Source organism: Oryctolagus cuniculus, chromosome X, assembly GCF_051225735.1.
Source record: "Oryctolagus cuniculus isolate XC-2025 breed Fujian yellow rabbit chromosome X, ASM5122573v1, whole genome shotgun sequence".
Lineage (NCBI taxonomy): Eukaryota > Metazoa > Chordata > Mammalia > Lagomorpha > Leporidae > Oryctolagus > Oryctolagus cuniculus.
Genome location: NC_142888.1, coordinates 65,690,306 through 65,715,526, shown reverse-complemented (window position 1 = coordinate 65,715,526; position 25,221 = coordinate 65,690,306). Strand labels below are relative to the sequence as shown.

At 37.1% G+C, this 25,221-nt stretch overlaps 1 protein-coding gene across 1 annotated transcript in view; it reads left to right on the top strand.

The window, feature by feature from the left end:
* LOC100349442 (uncharacterized) overlaps positions 1–25,221 on the top strand; it is a 453,812-nt gene that overhangs the window by 246,147 nt on the left and 182,444 nt on the right. Inside the window, exon 11 of the mRNA XM_089323942.1 lies at positions 17,461–17,544. Within this exon, the coding sequence (XP_089180068.1) occupies positions 17,461–17,544 (84 nt within the window). The remainder of the gene's footprint in view (positions 1–17,460; positions 17,545–25,221) is intronic.

Below are 25,221 nucleotides of genomic sequence, written 5' to 3'. Positions count from 1 at the left end.
AGGCACTATACTTTAAAATCCACTCTACAAGCTTTCCAAGCCCCAAGTCCTCTACAACATGGAGGAGCCTTAGCAAAAAATTTCACTTAGGTAATTACATTGTTTTCGAGACTGTTGGGCAAACACATAGCTGAAAGTCCTGAACCAGAGTTTCTTAGGTGATTAGAAGTAAATTTAATAGAGGAACAATGGCATTATCTCCTTATGCCCTTTGCAGTGTTTGGAAGCATTCTGATAATTTTATTCAGGCTTCTAGAAATTATGCTAACCTGGAGACACAAAGACATATTTATATGTAGAAATAATCACTCTTTCTTGTGTTCATTATTTATAATTTTCAAGGAGAAAAAAAATAGTCCCAGAGTCTATACCTATATGTAGTTTAGACATAAGTATAGTCATTGTCAAAGGATGGAAGAATCATCAATTCATCCAGGAAATTACCTTTGATGATAAGATGCTTGATATGAAAGCCCAAATGTAAGTATAAATGACATGTTGAAGCACTAATGGGAATAATTCTTTAGCTAGACAGAATGGACTTTTATTATTTGAGGCTAATATGCATTCTCTTTGTGCTGTCCCTTTGCATGAAAGATAAATGAAAACATATTATAATACAAAGAATAAGAAAAAATTCTGGCTTTGGGACCATTTCATAGAACTTCCTGGAAGCCACGTGAAAAATGAATTTTAAGCAGCTGTTAGATGAGTACTAAACTTTTTCAGCCTCTTCATCTACATTTAGAGAAAACCTTCTACTAAATCAAATATAAACTCTTACTACAGTCTCAAGTAAAGGTGGAGAAAATGATTAATGTAATGTATTCACTAAATATCTAATTTGATCTTTTGAAATTTAAGCATAAAACTATCATGTTACTGCACATTAGTTAGTTAAATGAGGAATAGTTTGCAAAACTCCAAAGGGATCATTTTAAAGTATATGCTGCATGTGCATACTTTATCCTAGCACTATTATTCATATTTTCTTAGATGTAGCACTTTCCTTTTTTTAAATTTATTTTTGCTGTGAGAAGAAGATAAAGGATAAGAAATCAACTGAGTACAATCTCACAAAGTGTTATAGGGCCTAATCCTGCTTTGTGAGGCCAATCTTTTGAGGAGAAAAAGCTTTTATTACTACTATTATTACTCATAAGTAAGGAAGCAAGAGAATTGTGTCCCAAATCTACCCACTGACTGGGGTTTGGATGGAAGAAAGGTTTTTAGATTAGATGGGAGAAAGATGATATACAGAAATGTCCAGCAAAGCAAATCCTGATTCGAGAGGCTTGTAATCAGGCCAACATGATAACATGGACTTTTAATTCCAGATTTCCATGTTTGAGAGACCCCTCCCTTCTGAAAGAAATCCAGTGTACCCATGTTCTGGTGTTTCTGTGGCTTTTGTTCCTCTAGTCAGATCCTTCTTCTTGTGTGTATGCCCATATCAATGGACACTCAGCTCCCTGCTCTGGGTTTCTTTTCATATGCAGGGTCATATCCTAAAACGCAAAAACTTAAAAAATAGGATCAGACGATGGTAGTCGCCATGGCTACCATGGTGACCATGGGTGACGGAGAATCAGGGTTTGATTCAAGAGAGGGAGTCTGAGAAATGGCTACCACATCCAAGGAAGGCAGCAGGCACGCAAATTACCCACTCCCAACCCGGGGAGGTAGTGACGAAAAATAACAATACAGGACACTTTCGAGGCCCTGTAATTGGAATGAGTCCACTTTAAATCCTTTAACGAGGATAAAGAAAAAAATAGGATCAGATGGACAATTAAAGCACAAAAAGGGAAACTTTCAGGAAAACAATGGGGAACCATAACAAGAGGTTTTTATATTTGGAGCATCTAGGGGATTCCTGGTAAGGGCAGTCTGACATTATTATCAATAGAAACCTAGATAACTTATTCACTTTTTAAAGATTTTATTCATTTATTTGAGAGGTAAAATTACAGTGAGAGGGAGAGAGAGAGAGAGAGAGAGAGAGAGAGAAAGGTCTTCCATCTGCTGACTCACTCCCCAATTGGCCGCAACGGACAGAGCTGTGCCAATCCAAAGTCAGGAGCCAGGAGCTTCTTCTGGGTCTCCCACATGGGTACAGGGGCCCAAGAACTTGGGCCATCTTCTACTGCCTTTTCAGGCCATAGCAGAGAGCTGGATCAGAAGTGAAGCAACCAGGACTCAAACTGGCACCCATATAGGATGCCGGTCCAGCAGGCCAAGGATTAACCTACTGCGCCACAGCGCCGGCCCCGCTTATTCACTGTTAATGTCCTGTTCAAACAGCTTTCTCAGTTTGATCACATTACATAGAGGAGTTTTCCATAGCAATAACTAGAAAATTTTTGTTTGATTTGGCTCCCAGTAAAACAAAAGAAATAGCTTTGTAATAGAATAATATTGGAAATTGAGGGCATTTTTTCTGAATGTATTTTAAGGAATATTTGTCATTGAATTTATACTCAAGATTCACTCATGACAAAGCAATACAATAATCCATCTCTAGTTAGAAAAACACAGAGCTCATATTGAATGAAAAAGTGGTGGTCTGAATAAACAGCTTTATTGAAGTCAGATATCAACTGCATTTCAAAGAGTGTTATATTTAACATCATACAGAGAATTATAAAAGCAATTTTGGTAAAACAAATGCATCACAAAAATATAAGGATCTTTTCAAATTTTGTACAGTCAATAATTTTTCCAAAAATAATTTCTCTATTGAAACAATTGATTAAATTTAGTTATAATGTTTTGATATAGAAATTAATGTGCTTTTTAAAAAAGCCATTTCCCTAGATGTATTTTCTTTTTGTAATCTTAACTGACTTTAAATATAATTACAATTTAAAGATGAAATTTACTAAGTAATTGGGGGCTGTTGTGCACTGGATTAAGCTGCTGCCTTGCATCACCAGCATTGCATATGAGAGTGCTGGTTTGAGTCTCTACTGCTGTACTTCAGATCCAGCTCCTTGTTAATGTGCCTGGAAAGGCAAAGGATGATTGCCCAAGCACTTGGGCACCTATCACCCATGTGGCAAACCAGGATGGTGGTCCTAGCTCTTGGTTTCAGCCTAGCCCAGTCCCAGCTCCAGCTGTTGTAGCTATTTGGGGAGTGAACTAGTAGATGGAAGCTTCCTCTCCCTCTCCCTCTCCCTCTCCCTGTCCCTCTCCCTCTCCCTGTCCCTCTCCCTCTCCCTCTCCCTGTCCCTCTCCCTCTCCCTCCCCCTCCCCCTCCCCCTCTCTCCCTCTCTCCCCCTCCCCTCCCCCTCCCCCTCTCCCTCCCCCTCTCTCCCTCTCTCCCTCTCTCTTTCTCTCTTTCTCTCTTTCTCTCTCTCTATTTCTCTATTATTGGCATGTCAATCAAATTGATTTATTTACTTGGTGATTTATATTAGAAGAGTTTGGAATAAAAAAGAACCTCAAGTCCCACTTCCTTCTTGGGCAGCTATTTTGTGAGTATTTGAAATTTAGTTTGTCTACTTCATGGTTTTTTTACTGATTCTGGAGTTAGGGGAAGATAAAACGGTTTGATATCTACATGCTCTTTGATAAATATAGAGAACATTTTTCTAAATATTTTATAGCAAAATAACAAAAATAATTCTATTTGGTTTTGATAGAATTGACTTCCAATTTCCTTCTAGGATTGAAATCTAATTATATATCCAGTGTAGATATAGAAAATTATATAAAATTATAACTCTCTTAGAGAGCATTACCACCCCAAGTGTACTTTCCCATCTAGTCTCTTATTTGATACTGCATTGGGGTGAAATAATCTGAATCAGAAATGCTAATCCATTTACAAATATGCCAACCAGCAATGATTAGAACTAATATTTATGGCCACTACATACACTTCATAAGCATTATGTCATTTAATTTTCATAATTAATGAGTAAAATTTAAGTAACATTTAAGTAGCAAGCCTAATAGATGTTGTTAGTTTCATAGGACTACTGTCACAAATTGTGTGGCTAAAAAACAATAGAAATCATTATCTCACAGTTCTGCAGACTAAAAGTCTGAAATCAAAGTGTCTTCAAGGTCTCTTATATATCCTGGTAGTTACCAGCAATCATTGGTGTTCCTGACTGTAACTACCTACTCCAGTCTCTGTTTATATTATCATGTGACCTTATTCCTTAGCATGTGTGTCTCTAAATGTAATATATTCTATTACTAAATAAGGTCGTACCAGACTTTTGGTAGACACAGCTCAACCCACAATAGAGTTAAAGGAAACTACACAAGGTCTGTAGAGCTAGTAAGTTGCAGAGTCAAGAATTAGATTCAGTCCTGTTTTGAATACTATGTCCCACTCTTCCTAAACATCAAACTTATTGGAAATCTTGTCCTAAATCCTATATGTAGTTACATGATAAGGCTAAAACCAAAGTCAAAGTTTTATTGAATTCTAACTCAGATTATCTGATTCCTAGTATATAATCCATTCACTACATGATGATACCTTAAATACCCCATAAAATTTTTATCATTATGACATTTCAAAGAGTAAATTTTCATATTGAAAAATCAGACAGTAAATTTAGTATAGTTATTTTACTTATCTTAAAAGACTAAGATAAAATCGTCATGACTCAGTGCTTCTGATTGCTTGCCCCCAAATAACATTGGACAGATGGGAGTAAATGTATCTCCTCCACCTCTAGTAACAGGGTATCATAAAAATTTTCCAGGAACCAGATCAAAATACCTTTACTAGGTGTTATTTTTAATTCTAGCCAATTACATACCCAAGTATAGTTCCAAATAAAATAATATGTCACTTACTTGCATGAAATAAATAATTAGTGAGTCTCTAGAAGGAAGGAACTTATTCGCACACTACTGTCTACAATAGTTACCATGAAGGAGTCTTGGAGTTTTCTACTTTAGAGAGAAAAATAGTAAGTTCACATTCTAAGCCTGGAGGTCACCAAAAATACATAATAGTTTATGGCATTTGGCTCCATTCCTATCTGAATAAGATTTTCTTTTTTTAAACTTTTATTTAATAAATATAAATTCTGAAAGTACAACTTTTGTATTATAGCAGCTTTTCCCCGCATAACCTCCCTTCCACCCACAACCATCCCATCTCCCAGACCCTCTCCCATTCTATTCTTCATCAAGATACATTTTCAATTATCTTTATATACAGAAGATCAACTTGGTATATACTAAGTAATGATTTCAATAGTTTGCACCCACACAGAAACACAAAGTATGAAGTACTGTTTGAGTACTAGTTTTATCGTTAATTCACATAGCACAACACATTAAGGACAGAGAGCCTACGTGAAGAATAAGTGCAAAGTGACTCCTGTTGTTGATTTAACAAATGACGCTCTTATTTTTGGCGTCAGTAATCACACGAGGCTCTTGTCATGAGTTGTCAAGGCTATGGAAGCCTCTTGAGTTCACCAACTCTGATCTCATTTAGACAAGGCCATAGTCAAAGTGGAAGTTCTCTCCTCCCTTCAGAGAAAGGTACCTCCTTCTTTGATGGCCTGTTCTTTCTACTGGGATCTCACTCACAGAGATCTTTTATCTAGGTCATTTTTTTTGCCACAGTGTCTTGGATGTCCATCTAAGAAACTCTAATGGGCTCTTTAGCCAGATCCGAATGCCATAAGGGCTGATTCTGAGGCCAGAGTGCTATTTAAGGCATATGCCATTCTAGGAGTCTACTGTGTATATCCCATTTCCCATGTTGGAATGTTCTTTCCTTTTTAATTCTATCAGTATTAGCAGAGACTAGTCTTGTTTAAGTGATCCCTTTGACACTTAATCCTATTATCATGATCAATTATGAACTGAAACTGATCACTTTGACTAGTAAGATGGCAGCAGTACATGCCACCTTGATGGGATTGATTTGGAATCCCCTGGCATGCTTCTAGCTCTACCATTAGGGGTAAGTCCAAGTGAGCATGTGCTGAACTGTACATCTCCTCCCTCTCTTATTTCCACTCTTATATCTAACAGGGGTCATTTTTCAGTTGAATTTAAACACCTAAGAATAATTCTGTGATAATTAACCAGTAGTATTAAGTAGAACAAAAAAATACTAAAAGGAATCAAATAGTAAGTTGTTCCTTGACAGTCAAGACAAGGGCTGATCAAGTCCCTGTTTCTCATAGTATCCATTTCTCTTCTAAAGGTTTCCTTTTAGGTGCTCAGTTACCTGTCACTGATCAGGGAGAACATATGATATTTGTCCATGTGGGACTGGCTTAATTCACTCATCATGATGTTTTACAGATTCCTCCATTTTGTTGCAAATGACTGGATTTAATTGTTTTTTACTGCTGTATAGTATTCTATAGAGTACATGTCCCATTATTTCTTTATCCAGTCTACTGTTGATGAGCATTTAGGTTGATTCCAGGTCTTAGCTATTGTGAATTGAGCTACAATAAACATTGAGGTGCAGACAGCTCTCCTATTTGTCAAATTAATTTCCTTTGGGTATTCCAAGGAGTGGCATGGTTGGGTCATGTGGTTATATTCAGGTTACTGAGGAATCTCCAGACTGACTTCCATAGTGGCTTTACCAGGTTACATTCCCACCAACAGTAGATTAGTGTGCCTTATTCCCCAGATCCTCACCAGCATCTGTTGTTAGTTGACTTCTGTTTGTAAGCCATTCTAACCAGGGTGAGGTGAAATCTCATTGTGGTTTTGATTTGCATTTGCCTGATTGCTAGTGATCCTGAACATTTTTTCATGTGTCTGTTGGCCATTTGGATTTCCTATTTTGAAAAATGTCTATTGAGGTCCTTGGCCCATCTCTTAAGTGGGTTGTTTGTTTTGTTGTTGTGGAGTTTCTTGATCTCTTTGTAGATTCTGGTTATTAATCCTTTATCAGTTGCATAGTTTTCAAATATTTTTCCCATTCTGTCGGTTGCCTCTTCACTTTCCTGTTTCTTTTGCATTACAGAAACTTCTCAATTTGATGTAATCCCAATTGTTAATGCTGGTTTTGACTTCCTGGGCCTCCAGGGCCTTTTAAAAGAAGTCTTTGCCTGTGCCTATATCTTGCAGCGTTTCTCCAATGTTCTCTAATAATTTGATGATGTCTGATCGAAGGCTTAGATCCTTAATCCATGTTGAGTGGATTTTTGTGTAAGGTGTAAGGTAGGAGTCTTGTTTCATGCTTCTACACGTGAAAATCCAGTTTTCCCAGCACCGTTTCTTGAATAGACTGTTCTTGCTCTAGGAATTCGTTTGTGATCCTTGATCAAATATAAGTTGGCTGTAGATGATGTTTGGATTAATTTCTGATGTTTCTATTCTGTTCTGTTGGTCTATCCATCTGTTTCTGTACCAGTACCCTGCTGTTTTGATTATAACTGCCCTGTAGTAAGTCTTGAAATCTGGTATTGTGATGCCTCTGGCTTTGATTTGTAGTCCAAGATTGCTGTAGCTATTCGAGGTCTCCTGTGTCTCCATATGAATTTCAGCATCATTTTTTCCAGATCTGAGAAGAATGTCTTTGGTATTTTGATTGGCATCGCATTGAATCTATGAATTGCTTTTGGGAGAATGGACATTTTGATTATATTGATCCTTCCAATCCATGAGCAGGGAAGATTTTGCCATTTTTTGGGATCCTCTTCTATTTCTTTCTTTAAGATTTTTTAATTCTCGTCGTAGAGATCTATGATATCCTTGGTTAAGTTTATTCCAAGGTATTTGATTGTTTTTGTGGCTATTATGAATGGGATTGACCTCAGAAGTTCTTTCTCAGCCATGGCATTGCCTGTGTATACAAAGGTTGTTGATTTTTGTGCATTGATTTTATATCCTGCTACTTTGCCAAACTCTTCTATGAGTTCCAATAGTCTCTTAGTAGAGTTCTTTGGATCCCCTAAATAAAGAATCATATCATCTGCAAAGAGGGATAGTTTGACTTCTTCCTTCCCCTTTAATTTTTTTTCTTGCCTAATGGCTCTGGCTAAAACTTTCAGTACTATATTGAATAGCAGTGGTGAGAGTGGGCATCCCTGTCTGGTACCAGATCTCAGTGGAAATGCTTCCAACTTTTCCCCATTCAATAGGATTCTGGCCATGGGTTTTTCATAAATTGCCTTGATTGTGTTGAGGAATTTTCCTTCTATATCCAATTTGCTTAGATTTTTCATCATGAACGGGTGTTGTATTTTATCAGATGCTTTCTCTGCATCTATTGAGATAATCATATGGTTTTTCTTCCACAGTCTGTTAATGTGGTGTATCATGTTGATTGTTTTGCCCACATTGAACCATCCCTGCATGCCAGGGATAAATCCCACTTGGTCCAGGTGGATGATCTTTCTGATGTGTTGTTGCATTCTATTGGCCAGAATTTTATTGAGGATTTTCACGTCTATGTCCATCAGGGAGATTGGTCTGTAATTCTCTTTCAATGCTGAATCTTTTTCAGGTTTTGGAATTAAGGTGATGCTGGTTTCATAGAAACAATATGGGAGCCTTCCCTCTCTTTCAATTGTTTTGAATAGTTTGAGAAGAATTGGAGTTAGTTCTTCTTTAAATGTCTGATAGAATTCAGCAGTGAATCCATCCAGTCCTGTGCTTTTTTTGTTGGGAGTGACTTTATTACTGATTCAATTTCTGTCTCTGTTATGGGTCTGTTTAGGTTTTCTATGTCTTCCTGGTTCAATTTAGGTAGGTTACATGTGTCTAGGAATCTATCCATTTCTGATAGATTTCCCTGTTTGCTAGCATATAACTCTTTGTAGTAATTTCTGATGATTCTTTTTATTTCTGTGGTGTCTGTTGTTACATTTCCTTTTTCATCTCTGATTTTATTGATTTGGGTCTTCTCTCTCCTTTTTTTAGTTAGTTGGGCCAATGGTGTGTCAATTTTGTTTAGTTTTTCAAAAAAACTCTTCGTTTGGCTGATCTTTTGTAATTTTTTTTTTTGGATTCAATCCTGTTGATTTCTTCTCTGGTTTTAATTATTTCTCTTCTCCTACTATATTTGGGTCTGGTTTGCTGCAGTTTTTCTAGATCCTTGAGATGCAATGAAAGCTCATTTATTTGGTGCCTTCTATGACCCACTGTTCATTCAAGAGCATTTTGTTTAGTCTTCATGTGTTTGCATATGCTGTAGGGATTCCTTAGTTGCTAATTTTCAGCTTCATTCCATTGTGGTCTGGGAAGATGCATGGTAGATTCCAATTATTTTGAATTTGCTGAGACTTGCTTTATTGCCTAGTATGTGGTGATTCCTAGAGCAAGTTCCATCCACTGCTGAGAAGAATGTGTATTCTTCAAGTATAGGATGAAAAGTTCTATAGCTGTCTGTTAGATCCATTTGGTCTATGTCTATAGTGTTGATTAAATCTGCTGTTTCCTTATTGATTTTCTGTCTTGTTGATCTGTCTATTGCTGACAGTGGAGTATTGAAGTCCCCCAATACTATTGTACTGGAGTCTAAGTCTCCCTTTAAGTTCCTTAACATATCTTTTAAATAACCCAATGCCCTGTAACTAGGTGCATATACATTTATAATAGTTACATCTTCCTGTTGAATTGATCCCTTAATCATTATATAGTGCCCCTCTTTGTCTCTCTTAACAGTTTTTGTGTTAAAGTTTGATTTGTCTGATATTAAGATGGCCATGCCAGTTCTTTTTTGGTTTCTGTTGGCATGGAATATCTTATTCCAACCTTTCACTGAAATGCATCTTTGTTGGAAAGATGTGTTTCTTGTAAACAGCAAATAGATGGGTTTTGTTCCTTAATCCATTCAGCCAGTCTGTGTCTTTTAACTGGAGAGTTGAAGCCATTAATGTTCAATGTGACTATTGATAAGTAGTGACTTTGCCCTGCCATTTTTCCAAAGATATTTCTAATATATACTTTGAACTTCCTGTGATTTTTTACTGAGAGATTTTCTTCCTTTACCTTCTTTCATATTGATTACTGTGTTTCGGTGTTTCTGTGTGTAACACATCTTTAAGCATCTTTTGCAGGGCTGGATGAGTGGTGACAAATTCTTTCAATTGCTGCTTGCTATGAAAGGTCTTTATTTCACCTTCATTCATAAATAGAGAATTCACTTTTATTAATCTGTCTTCTCCCAGATTCTCAGTAAGCTCCCTCCCTATTCCGCCATCTTGGCTCAACAGCCTGTATATGATTTTCTTCCAAATGTTATTTGAGGCAAAATACAGAGAAAACATCTAATCAGAGAGGTAGAAGAAAATATCTAATCAGAGAGGGAGAAGAAAATATCTAATCAGAGAGGTAGAAGAGATTTCCAAGAATGGATTTACTTTTCCTGAATTGCTTGGTAATTCTGACACTGTGAAACCTTGGGCTTCCACACATAGGACCTATTTTGAAATTTTGAACTCTCTGAATGCAATCTCTTAATACAAAAGTACATCAACAAGTCCATTCAAAAATGTAATTAAAAAATAATGTACATTTTTTCTGTGAACTTTTTGAAAATCCCTTCATATAATATCATCTCAATGCCTTGAATATTCCTTTCTTATTTTCTGCTTCTGGTCTGTATTCCCTGTCAACATCCATGACAAAATTTTTATGCTTATAAATACTATATATCATGTATAATAGCTATGTGTAATATTATATTCACCATTACCATGGCTATTTCCAAATGATCCTGACATGTTAAAAATTGGCTCCATGAGGGCAGGAATTTTGGCACAGTGGGTTAAGCCAATTCTTGAGATGCATATATCCCATATCAGAGTGCCAGTTCAAGGCCTGGCTACTCTTCTTTGGATCTGACTTCCTGTTAATGCACCTGAGAAGGCAGGGGATGATAGCCCAAGTACTTGGGTCCCAACGACCCAGGTGGATGACCCAGATGGAATTCCAGGCTTCTGACTGTTGTGTGCTCCAGTCCTGGATGCTGTGATCATTTAGTGAGCAAACCAGCAAATGGAAGGTCTCTCTCTCTTTCTCTCTCTGTCTCTCTCTCTCTCTCTCTTCTCTATCTCTCCCTCCACTTCCCCCTCTTCCTTTCCCTCTCCCCCCACCACCTTGTGTGTGTGTCATTCTGTCATTCTACCTTTTAAATAAATAAATAAATCTTTAAAATAATATCTACATAAATTAATATGAATGAGCTGATGATCCCTTATAATATATTATAAAAGGAATCTTTTTATCCCTTTTACAGTTATTTTTATTTATTTGAAGGGCAGAGTGACAAAGAAAGTGAGAGAGACAGAGAAAAAAAGATTTTCCTGGTTGACTCCCCAAATGACCACAATGGCCTGGACTGGGCCAGGCCAAGGCCAGGAGTCAGGAACTCTAACCAAATCTCCCAAATGGGTGGCAGGGACCCAAGGACTTGGGCTATCTTCTGCTGTTTCTCCAGGCACAATAGTAGGGAGCTGAATCAGAATTAGAGTAGCCAAGCCCTGAATCAGTGCTCCTACATGGGGTTCCGGTGTTGCGGGCATAAGTTTAACATGTTGTGTCATGACACTGGCCTCTTTAACAAGAATTTATTTGTTTTTTTCTTTTAATTCAGTCAATTGAAGACCACACATCAACATCATTGGAATTGTTGAAATATTTCTGATTTAATACAATCCATATATTTCATCAATGTGAGAAAGAGTGAAAGCGAGAGAGTCTTCCATGCACTGGTTCACTCCCCAATTGGCAACAACAGTCAGAGCTGGGCGGATCTGAAGCTAGGAGCCAGGAGCTTCTTCTGGGTTTCCCACATACTTGCAGGGGCCCAAGGACTTGGGCCACTTTCTACTACTTTCCCAGGCCATAGCAGAGAGCTGGACCAGAAATGGAACAGCTGGGACTTGAACTGGCACCCATATGAGATGCCAGCACTGCAGGCAGCAGCTTTACCCACTGTGCCATGGCACCAGCCCCAGAGAAATACCTTTTTTAAAAGTTAATTCATTTAAAAGGCAGAGATGGAAAGAGAGATATGTCTTCCATCCACTGGTTCACTCCCTGAAGGTCCACAACAGCCAAGGCCAAGCCAGGCTGAAGCCAGGAGCCAGGAACTCCATCTGAGTCTCCCACATGGGTGGCAACCCAAGTACTTGAGCAATCATATTCTGCCCACCAGGGTGTGCTTTAGCAGTAAGCTAGATAGGAAGCAGAGATGAAATTGAATTCCTGGAACTCCATAGAGTTTAGGTGTTCCAATCAGTGACTTGACCAAGTGTGCCACAAGGCCAACTACAATACTTTGCAGCATTTAAATTCCTTCTTTTTGACTGAAATGTATCATTTTGATTGAGAGCTATTCTCAAACTTAAGGATTCATCAGAATTACCTCATGAACTTCTTTAAACATAGATTATTAGGCTCTACCCTCATGATTCCTCATTTTAGTTAAGTGTGAGGTGCAATCATGAATTTAGTTTTGTCTCTTTTTTAGAAAGATTTATGTATGTATTTATTTGAAAGGCAAGGTGATAAAAAGGGGCAGGGAGATACAGAGAGAGAGGGAGAGAGAGATCTTCCATCTGCTGGTTCATTCACCAAATACTTTTAACAGCTAAGAGTAGGCCAAGCCAAAGCTAGGAGCCATGAACTCCAACCAGGTCTCCCACATGAGTGGTAGGGATCCAAGCACATGATGGACCAGGCATATTAGCACAAAGCTGGATCTGAAGGGAGAAATAGCTGGGACTCAAACCAGGCACTCCAATAAGGATGCAGTGGTCCCAAGTAGTGGCTTACCCCACTCGACCACAAACCCTGCCTCAAGAATTCAGTTTTCTAACAACTCCTGAAGTGATGCTGATGCTTCCAATCTGAGGATCATAGTTTGAGAATCACTAGTATAGTCAAATGGAAGAATATAGGCTTTAGAACTACTCATACCTGAATTTCAATCTTGTTCCTGTCCAAATCATTTAATTCCTCTGAGATTATCTGAGACTTTGCTATGTTTTGAGGAATACTCTCAAATACAGTGCCTGACAGAAAATAACCGTCTAAAAGATAGTAATTACTATCAATATTTACTTTTGGCATAGCCTTAGGTTATTGCAATAAGATAACTTTCAATTTAATTACTCAATTTAATTTATTCATGTCAAATTAATAATTAATAAAAAGGTAGGAATCTCTCCCAATATCCTCTTAAACACACAGGAAAGATGAATCTTCAAATTATTTTCATTGACATAAGGATGGGTCTTATCAAATTGTGTTTGCACTCCCCCCATTTCTAGTCAAAGCAATCTGTAACAAGGGATAACATAGGCAAAAAATAAAATATTATGACAGACTGTTAGACTGCTTCACTTTTCCACATCTGAATCTCCTATACTACATTATTTTGATCTTAATAGTACACTACCAGGGAATCATAAAACATCTTTATATGGAGAACTACTATATAGAAGAACTACTAACTACCATAGATCCATTATGTAGTTTATTGTAAAAGCTGTTTTGGGGGGCCACAAATGTGGCATAGTGTGTGAACTCACTGCTTGTGATGCTGTCACCCCATATGGATGCTAGTTACTGTGCTGGCTGCTTCACTTCTGATCCAGCTCCCCACTAATGGCCTGGGAAAAACAGCAGAACATGGTCCACATGTTTGGGCCCCTACTGGCCATGTGAGAGACCAGATGAAGCTCCTGCATTGTGAATATCTGGGCAGTAAACCGGTGGATGGAAGACATCTCACTCTGTCTCTCACTCTCTCTCTGCAACTCTGACTTACAAAATAAATATATAAATATTTTAAAAATGTATTTACTTTCAAGCTACACCAAAAAACAATAGTAACGGTGGGACATGACGGTAGGGGGTAGGTTAGAAATTTAATCTCTATTTAAGTTGGCAAAGGATAGAATGGAACCTTTAAGAAAAGTTTTGATTTAATTATAAAATTATTCCTATATGAATTATAGTATGATCAATGTAATCGATCATTTATTCTGACAGTCATTTTGTACAGAAGAATAAAACTACTTCTTCATTTATGTCAGAGTGGAGGGTTTTTTTTTAAGATTTATTTATTTATTTGAAAGGAAGTTACAGAGAGAAAGATATTCCATATGCTGGTTCACTCCCCAAATAGCCACAACAGCCACAGCTAGACCAGGCCAAAGTCAGGAGCCAGGGGCCCAAGTAGTTGGGTTTTCATTCACTGCCCTCCAATGCACATTACCAGGAAGCTGGATTGGAAATAAAATATCCATGACTGGAACTGGCACTCTGATATGGGATGCTAGCATAACAAATGACAGCTTAAACCACTGTACCACAATGCGAGCCCCAAACAAGCTATCTTTACCATAAATCAGAAACTGTTCTAAATCCTGTGCACATATTTACTAATTTAATTCACTTAGTATGTGCTTTTATTAGCTCCATTTTATAGATGAGAAACTTGATACAGGGTTACATAGAAAATAAGTAGCTAAATGGAATTGGGGCCTTCATAGTATAGTTCCAGGGTAATTGTACTTAATTACGTTATATTACTTCTCTGAAAAGGACTGATCTTGATTTTGGTTTTAATTTCCATAATATGTTATTAGCATCTCTTATACTACTTATCATATCCTGTCTGTTTTGCAATATTCATTTGACCTTTGCAAAATCATGGGTTATAGTTGGTTCTGAAATGCGATAATCAAAGTTTTGATCTCTAATATCTTTAACACTGTTACCTTGAGTGATTCGCTTAGTTTTTCTCTGTCTTAATGTTCTTATTTGCAAAGAGAAGGATTGGTTTGTCATCTCCATTGTCTTTCAGCTCTTAAATTCAGGATCACATGCTCATATAAATATATATTATCCCTTGGCACTTTCTGTGGGCCATATGATTTGTGGGTCCAAATGGCATTAGTGTCGTGTTCCAACTTCTGTGGTAAGATTAGTTCTTTCATGTTTCCATTATTTAAATTTCTTATAGAATTTCTAAATTTATGATACATTCTTTTACATCAGTGCTTCTCTAGTTCTTTGATTTTATTATTCAATTTAGTTCAACAAACATTAATGGAACCCCTATTAAATGCAATGAATAAGGAATAGGGATAAACATTATGGTTTCTGGCCTTGATGTGCTGACAATTCAGTAGTTGATTTGAGAAAACCTAATGCTTAGTCTCAAGAAAAGCCTTGTTCTTTTCAAAATATTTACAAGTCTCTTCATTTATGATAAATATCAAATATAAATGTGTTTCCAAAATGTCTCTTTTAACTGTGTTTTGATAGCTTATTACATGCCTGTAAAGATTTAGAAACTAACCTATTAGCAAACTAATAAGAAAAAAAGCTGCTGAATTCTGTTGGTTATTCTGATAGTATAGTATATGTCTTACTTAATATAAAGGGAAAAATCTATTTTAAAAATATTTTTGATTTTAAGAAGAAGATCCATAAATATGTTAATCACTAACTTATAGTCTTCAAATTATAGCTCAATTTCAAGTAATAAAATAAAAATAAAATTTGAAAATATAAATGAGAAAGATCTACCTATATTTTTGGTTATAAATATATTGTACATATTATACAGTTCATAGAATAAATATATAATAGACAACATATACTATAATATTGAACTTTACTATTATTAATTTATTATGATTGAATAATATATAATATTCATAATATAGTACATAATACTACATATTTATATATGGTACAATAAAAAGGTTTTAAAATGCTTTGTTTCTAGCCTGAATATAAAAGTTTTTCTTTATCAAATAAAGTTGACTTCAGTGCTTATTTTCAAATGGTTTATTGATTTATTTGGTTTACTTCGACAGCTTTGAAATTGTATGAAGTAAAAATAATGATTAAAAAAACTTCCCCTCCTCCAGAGGTAGTACCTCTGTTTTACAAATAAGGCAACAGACTTACAGAGTTTTATCTACCCAAAGGTACACAGCTTGTAAATATCAGAGCCAAGATTCAAAATTCGAATGGCTCCAAATGCTGTGCTGTGAACCATTATGCTTAACAGCTGCTCAGATGGTAAAAGAGTGTATCACATGATGTAACATAGTATAGTTGTTACTCTCTAGAAGTAACATAACTTGTAAGAACAGTAAAAACTTAAAAACTTCAACTAAAGTATCTTCCCTGCTATTAAACATATATTTGTTACATAACCAGTACCCTATTCCTTATGGGAAATCCTTATTTTAAAATGTTTTGGAGATCTATTGTATATCAAAGTAATTACAACTTATAATGATGTATGATATATTTGAAAATTGCTAAGAGATTTTAAATGTTTCATTGCAAAAATGAGTATGCTAATAAATTTGATCTAATAATTCTACAATGTATAGAAATATCAAATTATCACACTGTGCCCCACAAATATGTACAACATTTGTGTGTAAATTAAAAAGAAAATAAACAAGTAAATGTGAAAAAATGGTCCTAGAGAAGTAACATTATTATAAATGTATCAGAACACATTTTGTCACATTAAAGCAGTCACAACTGTAATGGAAACCAACATCAAGGAAGGCTAAAGGAAAGAGAAAGTTAGTATCAGAGAAAATGAATAGAAAAACCTTTTATAAATTGGAAAGTATCTGATGCAAACATTATCTGCATCATAATGTTATCATTGACTTGTCCTAACACAATTCTGATATGAAGTGATCTACTCAGACTGTGTAAAGGTTAATGTTTTCCATGTAATCCTAGATGCTTATATCTTAAACCTAGCTTTAAATCGGTAATAGAAATAACTATGCATGCAAGTACATCCACACTGATACCCAGTTCCCCCATTTTTGACAAGTCTTCTTACCACTTCTTGAATGTACTCATTTTGTAATTTTTTAGAAAAAAAAAGGAAATTTAATATAATCCAATATCTTTTGGTATAATGTATTTCTTCAAATGTTCATGTAAAATTAACAAATATTAATGTAACATTAAGCCATATTAAGTATGTTAATAATTGTAAAGCACTGAAAATAGAGTCTAGAAATATTATTCCTAAATATTAATTATTAAATAAATGCAAATCTAAGTAATACAGTTAAATTTAGACTTATTTATTATTAGATTAGGTTAGCAATTAAATGTGTGGCCTACAGCACCATATTCCTTGACTTCAGATCCTAATGCCATTACTTTTTGTGTGATCTGGGCCAATTAATTCCTTTCTATAGGTCTGGGTTTTCTCATGTGCATAGTAATAGTACCTATCTCATAAGACTGTTTTAGAGATCAAGAAGGTTAATATATTTAAAACTCTCACAATAATGGCATACATATAGGAAGAACTCAATAAATGCTGTTTATGATAGAAATCACCATTATATGCATGTGCAGTTTATGATCTGACATTTTGTTCATGAAAATGTTGATAGGATAATTGGAATGCCTAAACCTTTCATGAATAGCCATGGTTTCCTTTGTATGTTACATCAGGCTCAATATTTAATGGGATTTTTTCACTTTTACTTTTAGCCAGTTACAATTGAAACCGAAGTAATGAGTTTTCCAACAGAACATGGACCTGCCCTAATGCCTACAACTCAATATTCATCAATGGTGAGTGAATTATATTACTAAATTGTGATCATTGAGAAGTTCACTATTGGGAGGAAGAACACATACATTTCATCACTTAAGAAATGTTCTAGAGGGGCTAGTATTATGGTATAATGGGTTAAGTCACCACTTGCCATCCAGAATCCCATAGCAGACTGTCAGTTCAAAGCTGGGTGTTCCACTTATGATCCAGCTTCTTACCAATGCACCTGGAAAGGCAGCAGATGTCCCAAGTAATTTGAGCCCCTACCACCAATGTGGAATGTCTAGATTTAGTTCCTGGATCCTCGCCTCAGCATGGCCCAGACCTGGCTATTGTAGTCTTCTGGGAGTGAAACAGTAGATGGAAGATCTTTCTTTGTGTGTCTGCCTCTCTCTCTATATACCTCTGCCGTTCAAGTAAATAAATAAATCTTTTAAAAATGCATTTTCCAAAAAAAGATATTTTCCACATGTAGCTTAAATTTAAAGACCTAGGTAGAATTTGTTTCCTTACAATAGTTAAGATGATCTCTGAGGAGTCTTAGAAGAATCATTCAAGATTAATTAATTAATTAATTCAATAATTTGCTAAATAAATACTATCCATAGCTATTTGGTCTCTTTACTTATTTCCCAAATAAATATTTACTGATTTTCAACATTTGACCCTTGTTGGATCTTCTTTCTTTGAAACTTTGTGTAACACTTTTTATGTAACTTACTGTTTTCCAGTTTCTCAGTTCTTGTTCCTTGGCATAATATAAGCAGCCTACATTTCCAACCTCATTTCCAACTCTCTCTCCTAGACTCTACTAACTGTGGCTACACCTAGGTCTGTTAATATTACATATGCTCTCACTCTCTCTGCCTTTCATCTTTTTTCTGTGCTTAGATTCCTCTTCTTTGCCTGAACAATTCTTACTTGTTCTTCAACATTCAGCCCAAATGCCTCTTCTCTTGTGAAGTCTTGCCTGACACCCTCAGGTAGAAAGAATCCATTTCTTCCGTATTGTAATGTGGCACTCTGTAAATATTGTCAAACAACTCATCACAGTGTATTCTCATCAATCAGTGCTGTTTTTTCTAATCAATATTCACAACTGGGCCGGCGCCGCGGCTCACTAGGCTAATCCTCCGCCTAGCGGCGCCGGCACACCAGGTTCTAGTCCCGGTCGGGGCGCCGGATTCTGTCCCGGTTGCCCCTCTTCCAGGCCAGCCCTCTGCTGTGGCCAGGGAGTGCAGTGGAGGATGGCCCAGGTGCTTGGGCCCTGCACCCGCATGGGAGACCAGGAAAAGCACCTGGCTCCTGGCTCCTGCCACCGGATCAGCGTGGTGCGCCGGCCGCAGCGCGCTGGCCGCGGCGGCCATTGGAGGGTGAACCAACGGCAAAAGGAAGACCTTTCTCTCTGTCTCTCTCTCTCTCACTGTCCACTCTGCCTGTCCAAAAAAAAAAAAATATTCACAACTGTGGCAACTGGCATTGTACCTTGAACATAGTAGGGACTTAATGCATGTTCAGTGGATGGACAGATGGATGGATGGATGGATGGATTCATAGATGGAGGGCCAATGTTGCAAAATAAGTCCAGGCCAGAAAACCATGAGCCAGTATGAATAAGCCAAGGCACTATTTGGTCTAATAGGTTTAAATGCATAGGACAAAAAAATTCCAACGCAATACTGATAAACACAGTGGATTCTGATGCTTTTATTCAGCAACCTCTGTCCTTTCTGTACAAAGAAGGAAACCTCATAGTACAGTCCCAATGAGATAGACTTATACACTCTTCTAGGATACAAATGCACAGGGTTCCTACTTCTAACATATTAGAATGTTGCAAAGTAATTAAATTTCTTCAGTCTCCCCTCCCACATTCACAAAGTGAATACCTTATATTTGCATACTTACTCACTTGCCAAGATCCTTTTGTTGAATGATTTCAAAAAATGGTTATCAAAGAATATATAAGTACAGAAAAATAAAATTATTTAACTACTCTGATAGGAACAACTTCATGGTTAATATCTAGAAAATTCTCACTTCCATTTCCACGTAAACTAACATGAACCATAATATTACATATTGAAGAATAATAAATCATTCTGTCTAAAAAGTTCAATTTTTAACTAATGTTCACATATATTGGCAATCTTCTTATTATATAATTTATAAAATTAATTGATTAGATAACAAAATGCAGTTGATTATGGTTCCTAGAAATCATACATTGTCAGTGTTGTCAGAAAATATTTGAGGGGCCAGCGCTGTGACGTAGCGGGTAAAGCTGCCACCTGCAGTGCTGGCATCCCATATGGGCGACGGTTCGAGTCCCGGCTGCTCCACTTCTGATCCAGCTCTCTGCGATGGCCTGGGAAAGCAGTAGAAGATGGACCAAGACCTTGGGTCCCTGTACCTATGTGGGAGACCCAGAGGAGGCTCCTGGCTCCTGGCTTCAGATCAGCACAGTTCTGGCCATTGAAGCCAATTGGGGAGTGAACAAGCAGATGGGAGACCTCTACCTCTGCCTCTACCTCTACCTCTACCTCTACCTCTACCTCTACCTCTACCTCTCCTTCTCTCTCTATGTATCCTTCACTTTCTTTTTATTTTTTTTATTTTTTTTTATTTTTATTTTTTTTTTATTTTTTGACAGGCAGAGTGGACAGTGAGAGAGAGAGACAGAGAGAAAGGTCTTCCTTTTGCCGTTGGTTCACCCTCCAATGGCCGCCGCGGCTGGCGCGCTGCGGCCGGCGCACCGCGCTGATCCGATGGCAGGAGCCAGGAGCCAGGTGCTTTTCCTGGTCTCCCATGGGGTGCAGGGCCCAAGCACCTGGGCCATCCTCCACTGCACTCCCTGGCCACAGCAGAGGGCTGGCCTGGAAGAGGGGCAACCGGGACAGAATCCGGCGCCCCGACCGGAACTAGAACCTGGTGTGCCGGCGCCGCTAGGCGGAGGATTAGCCTAGTGAGCCGCGGCGCCGGCTATCCCTCACTTTCAAATAAATAAGTAAATCGTTAAAGAAAATATTTGAAAGGTAGAAGGAAATCTCAAATTCTTCCTGCTAATTGGAAGCTATGCATTGGCAAATAGCCACATTGAAAGGAAAAATGTGGCTAAAAAATTTTAATTTGATTTATTCATATTTAATAGTTGAGTGATTAGGACCAAAAGGAATGTTGATTAAATTAACGTATAACTCAAAAAGTGTTGCCATCAAAGAGAACCAAGTTGACCACCTCCCTGCACACACCAAGTTCAAGAGCTATGGAAGCCAAGTAAGAGGGTACATTGCAATAAACAAGAAAGTGTTGCATGTCACCCCTGTGCCAAGAAACATGACTTGGAGAGATGTCTCCTACTTGGAAGAGGGAGAATCCCATTGCCATGCCCACTGTGATAAACTGTGAGATTGAGCACTCATTCCCCAGCCCCAAGGCCTATTCCCAAGGAGTAACTATTTGGAGCTTCAAGAGCCAGGTAGCCTCTCACACCTATCCTCCAAATGCCAACAGAAAGTAAAACTCTAACTCCATAGAAAGAACAGTAGAGAGAACTAAGGTGTATTTCTTGGAGGTCAGAAGTGAGCCCATGGTACTAAGACTCAGCACCAACAAAAGCCCAGAAGCCTCTAGCCCCAGGCTAGTTCTCACAGACTGAGCCTCTAGACTTGCCCTGCATCAAGCAGAGAGCTTTGCTCTGGAGTTGGACTCATTTTGGCATGTATCACTGCCAGTCTCTGGTGGGCTCGGCAGACACCCTGGAGATGGTAGGAGCCTGTGACTGGGATCCAGGTGTGACTACCCTGGGACAACTCTGAGTGGTGAGAGAGATGCCTTGGACAGAAAGCAAGGGGCAATGAGATTATGTACTGGGACTCAGTGCTGGGCTTTACAGCCCAACACTAGACAGATATTAACAGTATCTGTCCCAAGGCAGTGCATCTAAACAGAGTCTCTGGACTTGCCACAATATTTGTGCCCTGGTAAGACAGACTTATTTTGATGTTTATCACTCTGTGCCTCTTGCAGGCCTGGTGTGCAGTTAGGATTCTCCATGGAATTCCTTACTTCCTGCATCACAGCAGATTACTTTTCTTAGAGTCCCCTGAGTTTTATATCTAGATTTTCAACTAGTTTAATATTTCATTGAGTAATTTTCAAATGTACAAAAGTGACATTCACCTCTATGGCAACAAATAATACAGTTTACAGTCTCTCTTATTTTTATTGTTATGTTTAAAAAACAAATGATAGTTTATTTTTATCTACTTTTCGTAAACTCTTTTCTAACATTATAACTGGAAGTTTAATTTTTTTTATTTTTATTTTTGACAGGCAGAGTTAGACAGTGAGAGAGAGAGAGACAGAGAGAAAGGTCTTTCTTCCATTGGTTCACTCCCCAAATGGCCACTATGGCCATCGTGCTGTGCTGATCTGAAGCCAGGAGCCAGGTGTCTCCTCCTGGTCTCCCATGCAGGTGCAGGGCCCAAGCAATTGGGCCATCCTCCACTACCTTCCTGGGCCACTGTAGAGAGCTGGACTGGAAGAGGAGCAACTAGGACAGAACTGGCACCCCAATCAGGTCTAGAACCGGGGTGCTGGCGCTGCAGGCAGAGGATTAGCCAAGTGAGCCGCGGCGCCGGCCTGGAAGTTTAATTATAACCAGCAAGAAAAGATCAAAATAAATATTTAGTGTATAAGGGGCTGGCGCTGTGGCACAGCAGATTAAAGCTGCAGCCTGCAGTGCTGGCATCCCATATGGGCGCTGGTTCAAGTTCCAATTGCTCCATTTCCGATCCAGCTCTCTGCTGTGTATAAGCTAGGATTTTGCTGCATTCATAAGCTACATATATTGCCTGATTACTGCCTTCAAAGTTTGTGAGTTGGCATAAATCAATATGATCCTTTTAATTACTGGCATTTCCATTAGCAAAGAAAAATCATTACTAGTTGCATCTCAGTGGTTGCTTATGTAATCAATGGTTACTGAGGCTGCAGGAAAAAAATCATACAGTAAACTTTGCAAACTAATATGAAAGTTGATATACATTATTTAATTGATCTGCATAAAATCTTTGTGTTTTCTCATTTAGAGATTTTACACATATGACCTGGGAAAGAAATCCCCAAATACATAAATATAAATAAAAATAATGCATATAATTCTCCTGCTATTTATTTTATCTTTGTTTTAATTTATTTGATCACCTATCACTCAATAGCTATACATGGAATTCCTTTCTTTGTGTTGTGTATTGTTTGAAACCATTGATTTTAAAAGGTCAAGGGTTAAAAAAAAATGTCAAGGGTAAACATGGATTTTTTTTATTACTAGTAACTTACATTTTACATAGAATTATAAAACTTATAACTGTGGATTTATACTCAAATAACTTCAGAGCCATGTGGGTGCAGGGTCCCAAGGATTTGGGCCATCTTCTACTGCTTTCCCAGGCCATCGCAGAGAGTTGGATCAGAAGTGGAGCAGCCGGGACTCGAACCGGTGCCCATATGGGATGCTGGCACTGCAGGCAGTGGCTTTACCCTCTATGCCAAAGCGCTGGCCCTTAGTCATTAAATTTTAAAGACTCACATTCAAATACTTTATGATCAGACTCATGAAAGCATCTATTTATGATGTATTTTATAAGTATTCATATTCATTGTTTAAAGACATCATAAGAAATATAATTCCAATTCAATCATTAAGTAATATTAGATAAATATTTATACTGCTTTTGTCCTTCATACCCATCTCTAAGTTGAATTCAACATTTTAGGAAAAACAGTTTGAATGAAATTATTTTATTTAAAATTAAGTCTCAATATTTTTAAAATGAAGAATAATTATGGTTGAATAATTTTTCAGATTAACACCCTAATAATTTACCATCATGTGCCTGAATGAGATAAACCTCTGATTTAATCTATCAAACATATTACAGAGTTTGAAGAAATTGAATGTGTTTTACATAAATGGCAATGGTAGAGTTTAAAAGAATAATAGATTGTTTAACATCACTTCCATTTTTATTGATTTCATATTTTATCAGGAAAACAATATAAAAATCCCTTTAAAAGAAGTTTGCATTTGGAATATAGGCAAATATAAGCAAGAAAAAATGCAAATAGATGATGAATTATTGTAAGCTTAGTTTGATCACTTGATATTTTCCCCTAAATAAACTAGGTATACACATAGTCAGTGTCAACCTAAATAAATGGTTAAAAGTAAAAGAAAGGAAACTGAAATTTACTGCATGTTTAATATGAGTCAGATAGTATTCTCATTACAGTCTTCTGAGATAGAAGTATTATTACAGTAAGAAAATAAGGCTCAAGAGAGTTAATTACTTGGATAACATCATATAGCTCATGATTGGCTGAGGTTGGATTCTAACTCAGGGCTATTTCCAGAATCCAGGCATAAAAGTTATCTGCATAATACCATTTGAAAGCCCCACTCCTACTCATTTTCCTTCACTGGATGCCTTAATGCTTGTAATTCTCAAATATCATTATTGAGTCTTGTAAGGAACTGATCAATTTAATATGTAAAAAATACTATATTAAATGTGAGGGGAGGCAAATAAATGTACCATTCTCACAAAGTTAAACACAGAACTTCAAGAAAACAGTACAAAAATTATTTATTATTAATGAAATAAGACATTGGACTATAAAGACATAGGGAGAAAGGGTCATCAGGACAAGACTTTGTTAGAATCAGAAAAGTATGGATCAGAATAGCTATGAGAGGAATACCAAGGGTTAAGTGACAATAATCTTCATATTTATTCACATTTTTTACATTAATGCCTGACTCACCCACTGTACCACCATCTCAAGGGCAGAGGCTGAGACTATTTTTGTGTATCATTGTAAATTCAATGCTTAAAATAGTGTAAAGTATATACTCAATGATCAATAAATAGTTGCTGAATTAGTCTGTTAACAAATATTATCAATGTTACTACCACATAAGTGTGTATATCTCAACCCAATGTGCAGCAATATACTTACCAATCAAGTTTGAGCTTATCAATAGCTACTCAATTAAGCACAGTGTCCTAAGCTGTCAACCCTCTTAACTCTTGTTGAAAACGCTACGTCAGTACAAAAATTTATTATATTTGCTTAAAGACAGTTGAATATCACAGTACATATAGTTTACTGAAGTTTTATATATATTATTCATCTAGAAATGTGATGACCATTTAAAAATAGCACTTGGTCTATGCCAACAGATACCTAATTTTCATTGGACATACATGAACTGTCAATGTGGTGCACTGTAACAGACCACAGGTGAAGGAAACACTAGGATGCAAGATGAGTGCTGCTTGGAAATAGTTATGAGCATTAGCCATGTACTTTTCCATGAATGAAATTGTCCTCTAGTAGATAACACTGAAATCTATGTGGATTTATTTGTGATCATTTGGTGTTTTAAAAACACTTTATTGAGGCATAATTGACATGTAAAAATCTATATGCGTGTAATGTATACAACTCAGTGCATTTGGGGATAAGTATACATCCAGGAAGTCGTCACCCCCATGGGAACCATGTACAATCTATTACCTCTCAAAGTTTCCTGCTGCTCCCCTTATTTTTTCAGGAGGGTGATAAGAATACTTAGTACCAATCCTCTTAACAAATTTTAAGTACATAATACAATATTGGTAGCTACA